At 45.1% G+C, this 16,018-nt stretch overlaps 1 protein-coding gene across 3 annotated transcripts in view; it reads right to left on the bottom strand.

The window, feature by feature from the left end:
* Nucleotides 1–13,969, bottom strand: part of LOC106612671 (ubiquitin carboxyl-terminal hydrolase 2) — a 37,429-nt gene extending 23,460 nt beyond the window's left edge. For 2 of the 3 annotated variants that reach the window (XM_014214072.2, XM_045724411.1), the window contains exons 1-3: nucleotides 13,456–13,969; nucleotides 6,708–6,825; nucleotides 386–1,182 (exon numbers count right to left, since the gene is read on the bottom strand). In XM_014214072.2, the coding sequence (XP_014069547.1) occupies nucleotides 386–1,138 (753 nt within the window). In that variant the 5' untranslated portion in view covers nucleotides 1,139–1,182; nucleotides 6,708–6,825; nucleotides 13,456–13,969. Of the gene's footprint in view, nucleotides 1–385; nucleotides 1,183–6,707; nucleotides 6,826–7,756; nucleotides 7,860–13,455 lie in introns of those variants that run through there. The other variant, XM_014214071.2, reaches the window with a different exon arrangement.
* Between the last annotated feature and the right edge of the window lie 2,049 nt (nucleotides 13,970–16,018).

Below are 16,018 nucleotides of genomic sequence, written 5' to 3'. Positions count from 1 at the left end.
ATGGAGATTTCTTTAAGCATGTTCTTGTTTCTGTAAGATGAATTTCCTTTTTTATGGAAAATAGACCTAATATAGATAGCTGACATGGCTGCATTTTATACATCAATACTGTATGAATGAATGAATACTGAAACAATTGTTTAAGACCTACTTTATACTATGTAGTGAGTGACAGTGTTCCCATCATATGTGCCTATTGTTGCCCTAAGCCAGTGAGTGACTGTGTTCCTCAACACAGGACCTTAGTACTGTACAGTAACAGTGCAGAACAGCTGTACTGACCATGAGCCCCACCACATGGTGGCAGCCTGTCATGTCAGTGGCCTGAGATCTAAATCTGAGAACACAGCAAAAAGTTAAGCAAACAGAAGAACATCGGTCTTACCGGGGAGTCCCTGGTGGGGGAGCTGGGTCGTCCGTTGCTGCTGCTGTCGCTCCTCTCATAGGAGGAGGTGAAGCGGCTAACACCACCGCTCTTCAGGCTGCTGCTGCTCAAGGCCTCCTGCGTGGCACTGTGGGACAGGCCATAGCTGGAGCTATGCAGGCTGCTGTTGTAGGAGTCGGCCACATCGCTGGCCCTGCTCCGGTAACCCCTCAGGGCGCTGGAGGAGGAGGAGGAAGGGGAGGTGGGCTCGTTGAGGCCCAGGGACGACAGGTCCCGCGTCAGGTCACTCTGACTCGACGACCTTCGGCGGCTGAGGGAGATGCTGGAGGCTCCAGGCGACGAGGAGAGGTAGCTGGAGCGGCTGGGCGTGGTGGAAGAGGAGTAGCTGCTGTAGCCAGCGTAACCGGAGCCGCCGCTCAGGCCCGACGAGCCATAGGTCTTCACCGGGGTGCGGCTAAGGCTCTCGCTGCGCCGGCTGCTGCTGCTCAGGAGGTCAGTGCGGGGGATGGGCCGGCCCCGGTCGAGCTCCAAGGAGGTGCTGTAGTTGCGGGCGCGGCTGGCGGCGCTGCTCAGGTAGCTGGAGGAGGAGTAGCCCGAGGAGGAGGCAGCGTTGCTCCTGTAGGAGGGCAGCCTGTCCCGGTCGGAGGTGTAGGAGCTGAGGGAGGAGGGCGTCAGGGAGGAGCCATAGGAGCTATAGGTACCGGTATAGGAGGAGCCGGTGTAGCGCTTGGCAGTGGTGGAGACGCGAGACATGCTGGATTCTCAGCCACGGGTGATGCGGTGGAAGACCGCATCGACTGCAAGACAAGAGAGAGAGCAGAAATCAGTGTTTTTCTATTTTCAGACTGTGAGTGGGAACAACTTGATTTCCAAAAATGAAAACTTATTTAGCAACATTTGAATCTTTATAACCACAAAATTAAATTCTATATTTTATATCACATTGGCTCCATCTTAGTTTTATGGGTTAGTCTCATCTGATCACAAGAGAGGTAGGATGCCAAAGGTCACATATAGGAGCACTATTTATCAACAGGCTGAATATAGAATGGCTCATTGCTCGAGAGTGAGGTTTTACTCGTGTACAGGATGCAGATATTCGACAAGCAACGTCATGTGACCCTCCTCGGAACACATTACACAATATCAGCTGTGTCATCAGTATTCAAACTGAAGTAGAACGCTGAAACACTGCTCACGCAACCAACTGGAAAGTCATGCTTGGTAATGTGATGTACTGTCGTAGCGATGGGTTGCACAGCACAACGTTGTGGCCGGCTGAACGCACCCCTGGGCATCCTGTAACGGGAGAGTCCCCGTCAACGAAGCACCGAATGTTTCTGGTGGCACAGTCTGTTCCCGAGGAGAGACGGGGCTCTTGTTCACAAGGCAGTGCAGCATCTGAATAAATAAAAGTATCTGGTGTTGTCGATCCGTGTTGGGTTCAGTGGGGGAGGCTCCTGTTTCTTTAATCTCTCTCCCTCTCTCTCTCGCTCTCTCTCTCTCATTCCAGGCCACAGGGGCATCAATAATTCAGCATATGGATCTGGAGTAGGCAGAGCACTGAAGCCAGGCAAAGACATATAGCTCTGTGCAGCTAGCTAGACCCAGCCGGGCTGCTCAGGCTCTGGAGCACTACTGCTAGGTTAGCTTAGCTTGGCTCTCACCAAAACCCCACAGTGGATATGTGGGTATAACCGGCCTACCATTTCGCCATGTATCCTGCGCAAAGATGGCTGGACTGTAAAAGGTACACAGCTGTAAACATGGGCCAGTACCTCAAGTCTGCATCACTATTGTTTAGTTCACCTCTTTTCATCCTCCCCCCGTCTCTAAATAAAACAGCAGTACTAGAACAAAGCCTAGGTCCTAGAGTAGGTTGACATACTGTACCTTGTTTGTGGTTCTCTGTTCGTCCTGGGATTCATGTTTTAAAGTCAACCTCTCTTAGTGTGTTGTTGAAATAGGCAACCCTGATCTAACGGATGTCCACGTGAGCAGACCTGGCATGTGGCAACAGGCCACCTACAGTTGGGTCAGAATCAACTTTGGCCACATAGAAATGTCTTCAAATACAAAGAGAACGGGTGATAACAAACATAGAGCACTACCTCCACCACACTACCAAATAACAGTGGCAGTGCCAATTTGCACCGCAAGGCAAATCTGGACATGTCTATTTGAATAATAACCAGAGAGAGTGATTGTACTTGAATCCCCTGACAGCTACTTCCACACATTCCTAATTGCCCTCCCTATAAACACACACAACATCATTTAGGCTACTGCAGGTGTCTTGTCCAATAAATGAGGGCCCCGACTGAGACAAGTTCAGGCGAGCCTGGCGGCCACTTAAAAAAAGAAAAGCAAACAACATCAATCCATGGGGAGTACAGCCTAAATGGACATGGGATTTGTAAGATGACGGCAGCACAGCACTATTACGTTATTCACTTCTGAAACCAAAAAAACACACAAATCTGCTGGTTGCTCTGCATCTCAGCCTCCCCAAAGGCTCTACTAAACAGTGGTTTCCATGACTACATGGCAACAAGCATAATTTGACCGCCACACAATCTGTGTCAAAGCAGGTGTTGCACTGATCCCATTGACTTCCTGATTCCCTTGCCCTGCAGAAATATAAGGTCCATCTAGCTATAGCCTAGGGCCCAGTAGATGGGACTCTACTTGAGCATACAGAAAGGGCAGATAGTCTTTTTAATCTATAGGCCTAATCCAAGTTTATTGCCCAAAGACAATATATTCCTGTTACCATCTTTACCTGGAAAATCCAGTGATTCCCAAGCAGGTGTAGGCTATATAATTGAATAGGGCCTAAACTCTGAAACCTCACACTGAGCCACTCTTTCCCACATTCTGTCCATCCCCACTTCTCCCACTTATGACAGTGTAACTGTGTTATTCTGATCTCTCACCCTAACGGGGGTTATTGAATGTGTGATGACGCAGGAACGCTCTGTTACACCCAGCGTGACATTGCATGTTAGAATGTCGGATCAGCATGGACTCTCTGTGGAGTGCTGGGAGGGGAGGCAGGTGACAAGTGTTGTGCTAACAAATTGTGGGTTCTGTGGACAGGGCGGTACCTAGCACTGCCTACCGCAGGTCTGCAGAGGGTTTCAAAATGCTCATGCTCTCATAGCGAAGTAGATCGCCTGACACTTTCAAAACAGTCACAAGGCCTGCGCCTCAACTGAAACAAGTGAAAAAGTCCAGTAGCTGAGTCTGACAGAGAGGGATCAAGACAGGCCACCATAACAGGACAGTGTGGCACAGTAACTCAAACAAGCTAGCTAGCTAGCAATATAATGCTCCTCACCTACTAGCCTATATTATTATCTACCTTAGCTATGGCACGTCACCGATTTAGATACTGAAAGTCTACAGTGTGTTTTTTTTACCTCCCAAAATGCACAATCCCTGTGTATCTGTGCCATAACAACATATAATCATATATAAACTCAGCAAAAAAGAAACGTCCTCCCACTGTCAACTGTGTTTGTTTTCAGCAAACTTAACATGTGTAAATATTTGTATGAACATAACACGATTCCACAACTGAGACATAAACTGAACAAGTTCCACAGACATGTGACTAACAGAAATGGAATAATGTGTCCCTGAACAAAAGGGGGGGGGTCAAAATCAAAAGTAACAGTCAGTATCTGGTGTGGCCACCAGCTGCATTAAGTACTGCAGTGCATCTCCTCCTCATGGACTGCACCAGATTTGCCAATTCTTGCTGTGAGATGTTACCCCACTCTTCCACCAAGGCACCTGCAAGTTCCCGGACATTTCTGGGGGGAATGGCCCTAGCCCTCACACTCCGATCCAACAGGTCCAATAATTGCTCAATGGGATTGAGATCCGGGCTCTTCGTTGTCCATGGAAGAACACTGACATTCCTGTCTTGCAGGAAATCACGCACAGAACGAGCAGTATGGCCCCATTTCTTCAGGGACACATTATTTTATTTCTGTTAGTCACATGTCTGTGGAACTTGTTCAGTTTATGTCTCAGTTGTTGAATCTTGTATGCTTAATACAAATATTTACACATGTTAAATTTGCTGAAAATAAACGCAGTTGACAGTGAGAAGACGTTTCTTTTTTTGCTGAGTTCATATAAGGTCATCTCCTTACAGAACCAAATTCTCATAGGAATACTGTTAGAAATCAGAGCACGTAATGTACCTTGTTGGTTGGATCTTAGGGGGAGCTATATTTACCCTGAAATGTGAGCAGATAAAGAGACTCGTGTCTGTGAGGGCTGCACTGACGCCAAAGCCCTAACTCGGCCCAACGGCAATCGCACCAAACTGTCCATGCCAGCCTAGTCTACATCAGAACGCAACGCACAAAAAAAAGCAACCAGCTGCAATAGGATTGTGAGTTTGCTCAACATTTGGGCATACAGCTGAACCAACATACATTCTGAATTTGAATTGTATGTACATTTTAGCTTGAGCAAACATACAATTCAACATAATATCCAACAATTGGAGCTTTTAATCACCTGCATTTAGAATGACTGCCAGGGTAGGGAAGACTGATTATTGAGACTACCTAAGTCAAATTACTGACAGATTCGATAAGTTTATAAAAATGTATGTTATTTATGTTTGTGTTGCATAAGATTATTCAACCAATCAATGTACATGCAAAAATACAGGTATTGAAATAAACAATTCTGAAAAGCAACCTGCAATAGAGCATGATGGGAAATATGATAATAATGGGCATGGCTTTGAGTGATTTTGAGAAAACATACATTTGTCATTTACTCAACAAGCTTGTTCAAATTCAGCTCACTTCAAGCTGAGTTTGTTGATTCGAAGTACAATTGCAAGGCAACCAGTTGCAATAGCATTGTGAGTTTGCTCAACATTTGGGCATATAGCTGAACCAACATACATTCCAAAGATGAATTTGTAATTTGACTCAACAAGTTTTTATACATTGAGCTCACTGTGAGCAAACTTTCACACATTAGCTCAATTTCCTGTCCTTCAGAAGTCTACCCAACTCACAGAATCATGCTGATTGAGCAAATTGGTTAAGTTGGCTTTTTTACAGTGTACCATACGCTTGTAAAGATTACTTAGTTATATCACAATTAACAACAACCCTTTTCTTCTGTTTGTAACTCAGATGAGAGCATTAGCTAAAAGTGACCCACCAAAAGGGCAGTGTGTGTGCGTGATTGATGCTCCAATCTCTGCTGTAAGTGATTTCATTCCTTATTCATTTATTCATTGGCCTAAAGATTAGCTCAATTAGACATCATTACTATTTTAAACACCATCAATCTGTGCTCGGTGCCACTGTGTAAAATGTTGTTCTGTACTGAATACTTGTAGGAAAAGAGTCAACTCAAACGTTGTGTCTCCTTTAAAGCGGCAATCAGCAGTAGAAACAATAACAAAGTGTCTTCCCCACCCGTTTGGACAAAAAGCTGAGAAGTGGGGTTGGTTTATAGACAGAGCTATGGATGCAAGGTGCGACCACCGATAATATCAAAATTATAGTTTTAACCATGTTTTGAGGCTATATACTGTTTGTTTACATTTAATTTGTTTATAAACAAGCTTATATTTGGGGTCCTGATGAGGTACGACAGTTGAACTAAGCTCATGAGGCATTTAAATTAGATTCTTCAGCCTCCCGAGTGGCGCAGCGGTCTAAAGCACTGCCTCGAAGTGCTTGAGGCGTCACTACAGACCCAGGTTCGATCCCAGGCTGTGTCACAGCCAGCTGTGACCGGGAGACCCATGAGCCGGCACACAATTGGCCTGCGTTTTCCGGGTTATGGGAGAGTTTGGCTGGCTGAGATTTCCTTGTCCCATCGCGCTCTAGTGACTCCTTGTTGCGGGCCGGGCAGCTGCAAGCTGACTTCGATCGGCAGCTAGAGGTGTTTCCTCAGACAACTTGGTGTGTTTGGCTTCCGGGTTAAGCGAGCAGTGTGTCAAGAAGCAGTGTGGCTTGGCAGGCTCGTGTTTCGGAGGTCGAGAGCCATGCGTCCTTCGCCTCTCCTGAGTCCGTAAGGGAGTTGCCGCGATGGGACAATATAATAACAATCATTGGGTACATATCATTCATTTATAAGTCCAAAAATGGATGTAGCAACTGCTGATTGCCCCTTTAAGCCTTGTGTCTGTGTGAGTGTCGGAGCCACTGCATCCTTTGAACATGTTTTCAGTACCAATGTACCATCTAGTCCTTGAGAAAGTATTGCCTTTCATCGCATTTGTGAGATGGATGCTGATTGCTGACAGCGCGTGTATTTGTTCATTTATGATTACCTGCTGTGTATAGAGCGGTGTCTCTCAGTCCCCGCAGGCAGCGATAGAGTGGGGCCCGCTCATCCTAATGTACCTCACAGACACATTCACAGTCACAGGGACTTCTCACTGATCAGACCTGTGGGGAGACAGAGACACAATCCAATGAGAGACACACATCACATAGCCATGCGGACATTACCATGGGCGAAAATGACTAAGGTAATGGATTTGCAGTCTAGCTAATGTGGACTTTGTTGGATACCACTGCAATGAGGCTAGCAGGTCGATATTGAGCCATTAGAACATGAATTTGACAACATTACTGATTTGATCATGTCCAATTATCCTCTTCAATTTACACAGAATTCAATGAATTGCATTAAAACAACACTGCTCTATGACTGCTTTATGGGAGGAGAAAAACATCCCATAACAAAACAATCTACTGGTAGGCTAAAGTAGCCTAGGCTACACCTCATGCCTCCTCATCAACTGCATCACTTGACAAGCATAGAAATAGGTCCAAGTGATCATTCACCACAGGTCTCCAGTCAACAAGTTCTCAGTATTTTAGGTTCAGCTATAATACAAAAAAATGCATAATGACTGCAGACTATTCTTCAGTGCTTGTTGTCAAATCCACAAAAATGATCTTCCTTGAAAATATGGTTTCAGGAAAAAAGATTTTGCCTTCCTATTTAAAGTCCTGTTTCAGAAATTCTGTACTTGTTGAGTAGTTTAATAATCCAGCACTTGCATCCCAATATGGTCCAAACACACCATACCAAGAGACCTGTGTCCCCACAACACTGGCACAGCCAGAGTTCAATGAATAGGTCTAGCACAGCCAACAGAAAATTGCCAATTAATAAATAGGTCTCAAGAAGATTTTCGGAAAAACAATATCCCTTGTCTCTTCAACAAAACAAAAGATGGATAAGCAAAATGAACAAACAGTAGGCCTAGGCTACCAACAGCCAATACCACACAGAATGATTGTCAGGGAAAATAACAGAAAGGTACCCTTGTAAAAGGGAAACAAAGTGTAAATTGGTGAAGGGGCTCACCGGTGGCGTATCAAGCCGACAGGCAGGGTAGGGTGCTGCATAGGAGGCTGTGGCCCCAGAGTGAGAGGAGCCAGGGAGGGATTGTATGAGCACAGCGATCCAGAATGCCAGAGATCAAGTTACAGAGACGGTAAATATAGCAGTTGCCTATGACCTCCACAGGTCACTCAACACTCATTGGCATTCCAATTTGCTCTTAAAGGATTAGCATGAAGTTTTTTTTATAGGCCATGAATAGGCCACGCTGCGTAGGCCAGCAGCAACCACTGGGATGTGCTCGATCTGTTATCTAAAGGTGTTTTCATTGTAAACCTACAAGGAATGGAAGTCAGTGAAATGTCCAGTTTCATCCAAAAATGGAAAAATACTCATTTACATATTGATTATCAACAACTAACCATGGCTAGTTTATATTAAAAATATAAATTATATTTATATTATAACGGGTGTATGACACCATTTGGATACAAACAGGCAGCTATTGTCATAACTTGTGTTAGGACTGTTTAAAGAATGGGGGTAGTTCTTCCGCAATATTACACTGTCTGGTTTGAAATGCATATCACATAATGGATAGTTGAGTGATGAAAACTGAAACCCTGGGCTGATAGCTACTTTGAGTGCAGGGAAGTGTTACGGAGTCTAGTTGATAGGTAATCGACTAGCCGGACTGTTCCCCGGACTCCTCGTGTAGGGATTTGTACAATGCATGAACAAGGCTGTTGAACTTGACATTGGTGTCTGTCTTTATTACTTTATCCAACATATCATACTGAAACATGGTATCAGAAGTGGCTCGAAAACCACACGTTTGTTATTTTTGTAGCTAAGTACAGTATAGGCACAGTTACGTTCCATATGCGAACACTCGCCGTTTCCTACTGCTAGTCACAACACTGATCAACTCGTTGTTAGCTGGCTAGCTAGCATCACTACCTACCTCGATGACTGAAGGCAAACATATATCCTATTTCATCGCTATGGCAGCGAACATTCCGCCACCAAATCCCATGGTTCTCACATGGGACTGGAATACTAATTGGGACAATTTCAGGGATGAATTCGAGGACTATGCACTGGCGACCGGTCTACATGAGAAACCCAACGAGGTACAAGCGGCACCACTGAGGAGTTTAATGGGCAGCGAATGCAGGCATATCTACCGGCACAATCTCACCCTCACAGCACGACAACAGTGTGATGCAAAGGCTATATTGGATGCATTGGAGAATTACTTCAAACTTCCGTTTGGGAGAAAAATCCGCCACTTGTGAATACGGGGGATTGAAAGATGAATTGATTCGTGACAAAATAATACTGGGAATTGCAAATGAGGATACGCGCCGGCGTCTACTGAGAAAGAGAGGCTTAACATTAGTAACTGCCATCGAAATGTGCCGCACTGCTGAAGTCACTGACATGAGAATGAGAGCAATGGAAATCGAAACCCCACGCTCCGACGTTGATACTGTTCACACTGTTGCTAGGCAGACATTCAGACAAACCCAATCAAGGCAGAGTAATTCACCACGAACGGTGAACACAGAGAGCCCCGTAGCATGTAAATACTGTGGGAATACACACACACGTGGCAAAGAGCACTGCCCTGCCTATGGAAAACCATGCAGAGCTTGTGGAACTAATAACCACTTTGCAAAAGTGTGTCTCAAAAACAAAAGAAGGGTGAGTGAGGGCAAGATTCACTGTGTTGATGATGTCACTCAATGTTCAGAGCTGAACAGTGAAAGTGACATTTACATGCATGAATCCATTGGGGCTGTACACTCAAGAGGGAAGAAATGGTTTGTGACACTACGATTACACAACAAGCAACAACAATGTCAACTGGATTCCGGTGCTACATGCAATGTAATGAGCTACAAAGACAAAATCAGTCTGGCACCTGACACGCATCTATTGCCCAGCGACACTAGACTAAAGCTGTACTCAGGAGAGCTAATGAGCTCTATGGGCACCTTTGAGACCGAATGTGTTATTCGGGGATGCAAACACAAGCTGGAGTTTGAGATTGTGAAAACCAGTCAACATCCTCTCCTCTCAGGCTCTACATGCGAACGCCTGGGACTGATGCAGTTCACTGTACCAAATGACCTGCACATTGTGGATCATGTCCAGCATGGACCCCTGTCCAAAGAACAACTACTCAGCAGATATGACAATGTATTCAACAGGCCCGTTGAATCAGTGTCTGGGGAGGTACACTTTGAAGTGGATGAGAGCATCACTCCAGTCCAGTGTGCTCCTCGCAATGTGCCCATTGCAATGAAAGTGGCTGTGAAGGCCCAGCTGGACAAGTATGAGGCCGATGGCCACATGACATCTGTGACCGAACCAACTGACTGGATCAGCAATATGGTCATAGTGAAAAAACCAGAGAAGCTGAGGGTCTGCATCGACCCAAAGCATCTGAACCAAGCACTGAAACGATCCCATTACATCATGCTGACACTACAGGATGTCCTCTACAAGCTTGCCAAGGCCAGAATTTTCACCTTGGTAGATGCCCGAGATGCATTTCTTCAATGCAAGCTGGACGAAGAAAGCAGCTTCATGACTGCCTTCTGGACCCCCTGGGGTTGGAAACGCTGGCTCAAGCTCCCGTTTGGTGTCTCAGTGGCGCCTGAGGTATACCAATGCAAGCAGCACGAGTTACTGGCTGGGCTCAAGGGCATTGAACCCATCGCCGATGATGTCCTGATCGTAGGCTGTGGTGACACAGACGAAGAAGCAGAACGCAACCACGATGTGAAGCTCCTGGCACTGATGGAGCGCTGTTGATCAGTTAAGCTTCGTCTTGGCCTGAAGAAGCTGCAGTTCAAGGTGAAAGATGTCCACTTCCATGGCCACATTCTCTTGGCAAAAGGCCTGAATCCGGACCCATACAAGGTCCGAGCGATCCTCGACATGCCAAACTCGTCTGATGCAAAAGGAGTACAGCGTCTCATCGGTTTTGCAAACTATCTTGTAAAGTTCATGCCACACCTATCAGCAGTCTGTGAGCCTCTGCACCGGTTGCTGGACAAAGACACACCATGGCACTGGCTACCCAAGCACGAGGCCGCGGTGCAGGAGATGAGATCTCTGGCTTCATCCATGCCAGTGTTGCGCTACTACGACGTCACGAAGCCTGTCACAATCCAGAGCGACTCCAGCCAAAGGGGACTTGGATGCTGCCTTATGCAGGAAGGCCAGCCCGTTGCGTTTTCCTTGAGAGCACTCACCCCCACCGAACAAAACTATGCACAAATTGAGAAAGAGTGCCTCAGCATCGTCTTCTCCTGCCAGCGATTCCATCACTACTTATATGGTCGAGAGCTGGTCACCGCTGAAACTGACCACAAACCACTCATTGCCATATTCAGTAAACCTCTCCTCAACGCGCCCAAGAGGTTTCAAAGCATTGCCTGTCAGCGGCAGGCCATCTGTTCGCTACAGCAGGAACAACAAGATGTTCAACAGATCAATCAGGCAGACTACTTAAACATCACAGATCACCGCCTAGCCCAGATCAGGCAACACACTGACAAGGACGAACACATACAGTCACTGAAGTCCATGGCTCTCGCAGGTTGGCCATACCTGAAAGAGGAGACACCTTTCACAATGAGAGAATACTAGACCTTTCGAGATGAGATCGGCGTCTTGTTCAGAGGTCAGAAGGTCATTATTCCCAAATCACTACGTCCAGAGATGCTTACCCACATACACTCCAGTCACGTTGGAGGTGACGCATGCTACCGCCAGGCTCGTGAAACATTATACTAGCCAAACATGCAAGCAGAAATTAAAGACTTTGTCAGCAACTGTACCACATGCAACGAGTACGCTCATGAACAGCAAAAGGAAACCATGATGTCACACGAACTGCCCACAAGGGCCTGGCAAATTGTCAGCATGGACTTACTCAGCCACAGACAAAAGGACTATATTCTCATTGTACTCTGACTTTTGGGAAATTGAACTGCTCCCTGACTTGTCTGCAGAGATGGTCATAAAGCGCTGCAAGGCGCAGTTTGCAAGGCAAGGTCAGCCTCACAAGGTAATCAAGGACAATGGCCCACAATTCACTGCACAGTTCAAGCGTTTCGCCTCAGAATGGGAGTTTGACCACGTGACCTCCTCTCCAAGACACCCAAAAGCAAATGGCAAGGCAGAGTCAGCTGTCAAGATTGCAAAAAACCTGTTAAGCAGGGCCTTGCGCGACAGCAACAACCCATGGAAAGCGATCTATACAGTGGAGGAACACACCCACCGAAAACATGGACAGCAGCCCAGCACAACGCCTCCTGTCCAGACGTCTGAAGTGTACCATCCCCGTAGCTAACAAGCTCATTGAGCCCTGCATCATGGTTGGCGTCGCGGACAACTGCGTCACAGAAAGCAGCTCACTAAGTGCTTCTACGACCGGACCGCTCGAGACCTACCAGAGCTGGAGGTGGGTGAAACGATAAGGATTGAGACATGAACCAACTGAAGGTGAGGCTTCTACCCCACCAGGCTCTCCAGCTCGTGGCCCTAATCCTACCCCTGTCAGAGCCAATACTTATGTAACAGTGTAGGTTCCGTCCCTCTCTTCGCCCCAACCTGGGCTCGAACCAGGGACCCTTGCACACATCAACAACTGACACCCACGAAGCATCGTTACCCATCGCGCCACAAAAGCCACGGCCCTTGCAACGCAAGGGGAACAACCACTTCAGGTCTCAGAGCGAGTGACGTCACTGATTGAAACGCTATTAGCGTGCACCACAGCTAACTAACTAGCCATTTCACATCGGTTACACTTACTCACCAGTGGGTCGGCTGTGCAAGCCACCGGACAGGCTTACTCTGTAAGCAAGAGTTTGTGTTAACTTGTCCTCTGTTTATTAAAAAAAATGGAAGATGACAACTGAAGTAAAAATAAAATGTCATGCTTTTTCAATTGTTATGACTTGACTGTTAAGAACTTAATGTTATGCCGTTATGTTTGCACTTTCTATTGAAAAGGATGATGTTACGGAGTCTAGTTGATAGGTAATCGACTAGCCGGACTGTTCCCCGGACTCCGCGTATAGGGATTTGTACAATGCATGAACAAGGCTGTTGAACTTGACATTGGTGTCCGTCTTTATTCCTTATCCAACATATCATACTGAAACAGGAAGGGCGTGGGTGTACTGTACGGGGGCGAGGAATCAGTAACGTTACAGCTAACGTTAGCTACTGTCAGCGCCAGATTCAATGATATCCACCTAAAAAGTCACCCAGAAGTTTTTTAGGCTGATATCGCAATTGATAAATTATCTCGATTCACGGGTAATGAATTTGCACAGTTTATGGACTAACCGCCAATACACTAGGGGCTAGCAGCTCCCCGAGTTTCTATACGGCAGCAGTTGGCTAGAACCACATATCACTCACTACCAGTCCCAGGGCAAGCAAGTTGGCTAGCTAACTTGTTAGCAGAGTGTGCGCGCGAACGAGTCAGAGCGCGGGCGTGTATTTTTTATTTTTTTTTATAAGGGACGGGTTTCTTTTTAGCTAAGCATCTGATTGTGACTCAAGACCACCAGTTTTAGCTTAGCTGCATTCATACTAAGAGATTGAAGCATACAGATTTTAGATAAACTATCAGAGTGACAAGAAATCAACTGTTCCAAGGTTTGCGGCCACTGGCCACTGCATTCTTCACTCACCCCCAGTCTGAGAGCATCCCGTCTGTTGTCGGTCCGACTGGCAGAGCGTCCCCAAAGTGGCTTCTAGATGGCCTATCGGCGTCGTAGACCGCAGTTTTGAATATCGGTATGCTGAACCGATAACATTTGACATAAAATAGATAGACATAAAATATCACTGCCTTTGCATTTCAATAGTTTTTAGCTGACCAAGTAACAGACCTTTCTCTTTAACTGTGACGTTAGTTCAGCAAATAGCTGTCGTGGATTGGTTTAGTCCTGTCCACGAAGGTAATACCAGAGGACCGCCTCCCTCACGATCACCTTGGCGACGGATGTAAACAGCGCACAGAGAAAAAGACCCCCACACTGATTCAGGTCCGCACACTCACGTTCACATCTGATCTGACATTGCCCACACAACTGCTTGCAAACAATTTTCTCTTTATCGTAAATCCCCTTGCGTCCGTGGGGTTGTAGATCCCACTCTGACTCCCTTTGCTTGCCTTTCCTTGATTGCTGTTTGTGGCCAAGACCACACACGGCTCGGAAAAATAATCAAGATAAAACTCGACAATCCAGAAGAGGGCAGCGTTGTGTCATAATGAGCGCCTGTTACGTCACAACAAAGACGTTCTGCTGTCTCTCTGGTCACATAACCACAGAAATGTTCATAGATGTCATGGTTAACGATAAGCATAGTGGTTATGACATTTCAAAATGTTCTGTTTGGAATTCAGTAATACCACATAATATACACACACAACACCATTAAATATTGAATAAATGTTTAATGCAATGTTCAATGAGATAAATTGGGCTTGGGCACTGCATCTCAGTGCTAGAGGCATCACTACAGACACCCTGGTTCAAATCCAGGCTGTATCACAACCGGCTGTGACTGGGAATCCCATAGGGCGTCATTGCAAATAAGAATTTGTTCTTAACTGACTTGCCTAGTTAAATAAAAGTAACATTTTTTTTTAGACTTTTTAAAATTAAAAGGTGGTTATAAATCCTCAAGTTTGTTTCACAGCTACCAAAGCTGATAAGAATAATGTAGTTATTTGCACTCTAGTTACTCACACTGCAGCGACCGATTGTCTTTTTTTGGAATTAAGGAGGGGGACACAGATAATTGACATAATACAAATCATTAATATAAAATGATGTGTCATTGAACGTTTTATCACCTGCCCTGCCTCTTATGAAAAAAAAAGGTTTAGAAGCCAACATAATCTTTAACATTATCATAGCAGCACCTCTATAAGTCCTATGCCCTAAAAAAATTGCCGCATTTATTTGGATTTACATTGTTGTAATGTATTTGAGCTGAAATTGAGTAATTCTTTTGTAACTTCCATCAAGGCAATAGAAGGTAAGACAACTGGGACTGGCAACAATACCACAGACAACTTCATAATAAGCCAGCTGTACAAAAAAAAAAATAGGCTGATAGCAATGACTGCATAGACAGCATCGGTCTTCAACATCTCACAGTCAAAGTAATAGTAGAATAATTGAATGCTACACTGTAGAAAGAAGACTACTATTTATTCTTGTATGCATCTTTCTCTACACAGGTGACTAATATGGAGTTCAGAGGAATTACATCAGTCTGCTCATCTGCCATTTAAATTGCATTCAATCATACAAACTCATACAGCCATCATTGAATGATACATGTTCCATACTTATATTTATGCCACACGTATATACCTTTCCTAAACATTTGCATGTACTGTGGTAAACACATTTGGACAGCATTGTTACATCCAGGAGGCAGACAATCAGAAAACAGTCTCTATACTGGTTGAACTCATGGAACACACACATATATCAGGTGTTTATAGAATCATGCTAATTTCGATGTAGCTAGCTGCCCCGTTTACCTAGCCTGTAATGGCTGAAATTCTCAGATTCTTTTGCCACATTTAAACCGTTCCCTTCAAAACAACAGTAAGTGGTACATTACTTTAGTATCCCTTTCTTCTTCCCACATTTTACACAATGATGAGAATACACAAGGTTAGGTTGAATAAGCAGAAGGATTCATACCTACAACAGAACAGCAGGAGATATATGTACTGTACCTGATTATTGCGGAGCTGCATAATGGCTTAATAAATAATTTGTGGTTCAGGATAGGCACTAACCCACAACAGCGATAAATATTTGTACTACTCCGGAACAAATAACACATTAATTAACTATAAAGCACTGGCTATTAAACCCAGACTAGAGTAAGGTGGTGACCTGGAATAGATGCCAAACAGATCCTTTACACGAAAACATACTAAACTTGAAAATAACTAGTGCATCAATTCAGTGTGTGCTGACACTACTAGGGAAAGCATCACACAAAAATAAATACTATAAATTAAAATGATCAATAAAAAATAATTACACATTTCTGCACTTCAAACATGTCAAACTCTAGCAGATATAAGTTGATTCAGAATCCTTAAATGTGCTATGTTTATGACGATGAAACGGAAATAAAAGGCATCACTACAGTATGAACTGGATGTACAAAGACCAAAATCGTTACAGGCTCAGATGACGGACGCATACCATTAGCATA

This window comes from Salmo salar, chromosome ssa09, assembly GCF_905237065.1.
Source record: "Salmo salar chromosome ssa09, Ssal_v3.1, whole genome shotgun sequence".
In the NCBI taxonomy this organism is placed as follows: Eukaryota; Metazoa; Chordata; class Actinopteri; order Salmoniformes; family Salmonidae; genus Salmo; species Salmo salar.
The sequence above is the reverse complement of the archived record's forward strand: the minus strand, read 5'-3'. Positions and strand labels throughout refer to the sequence as shown.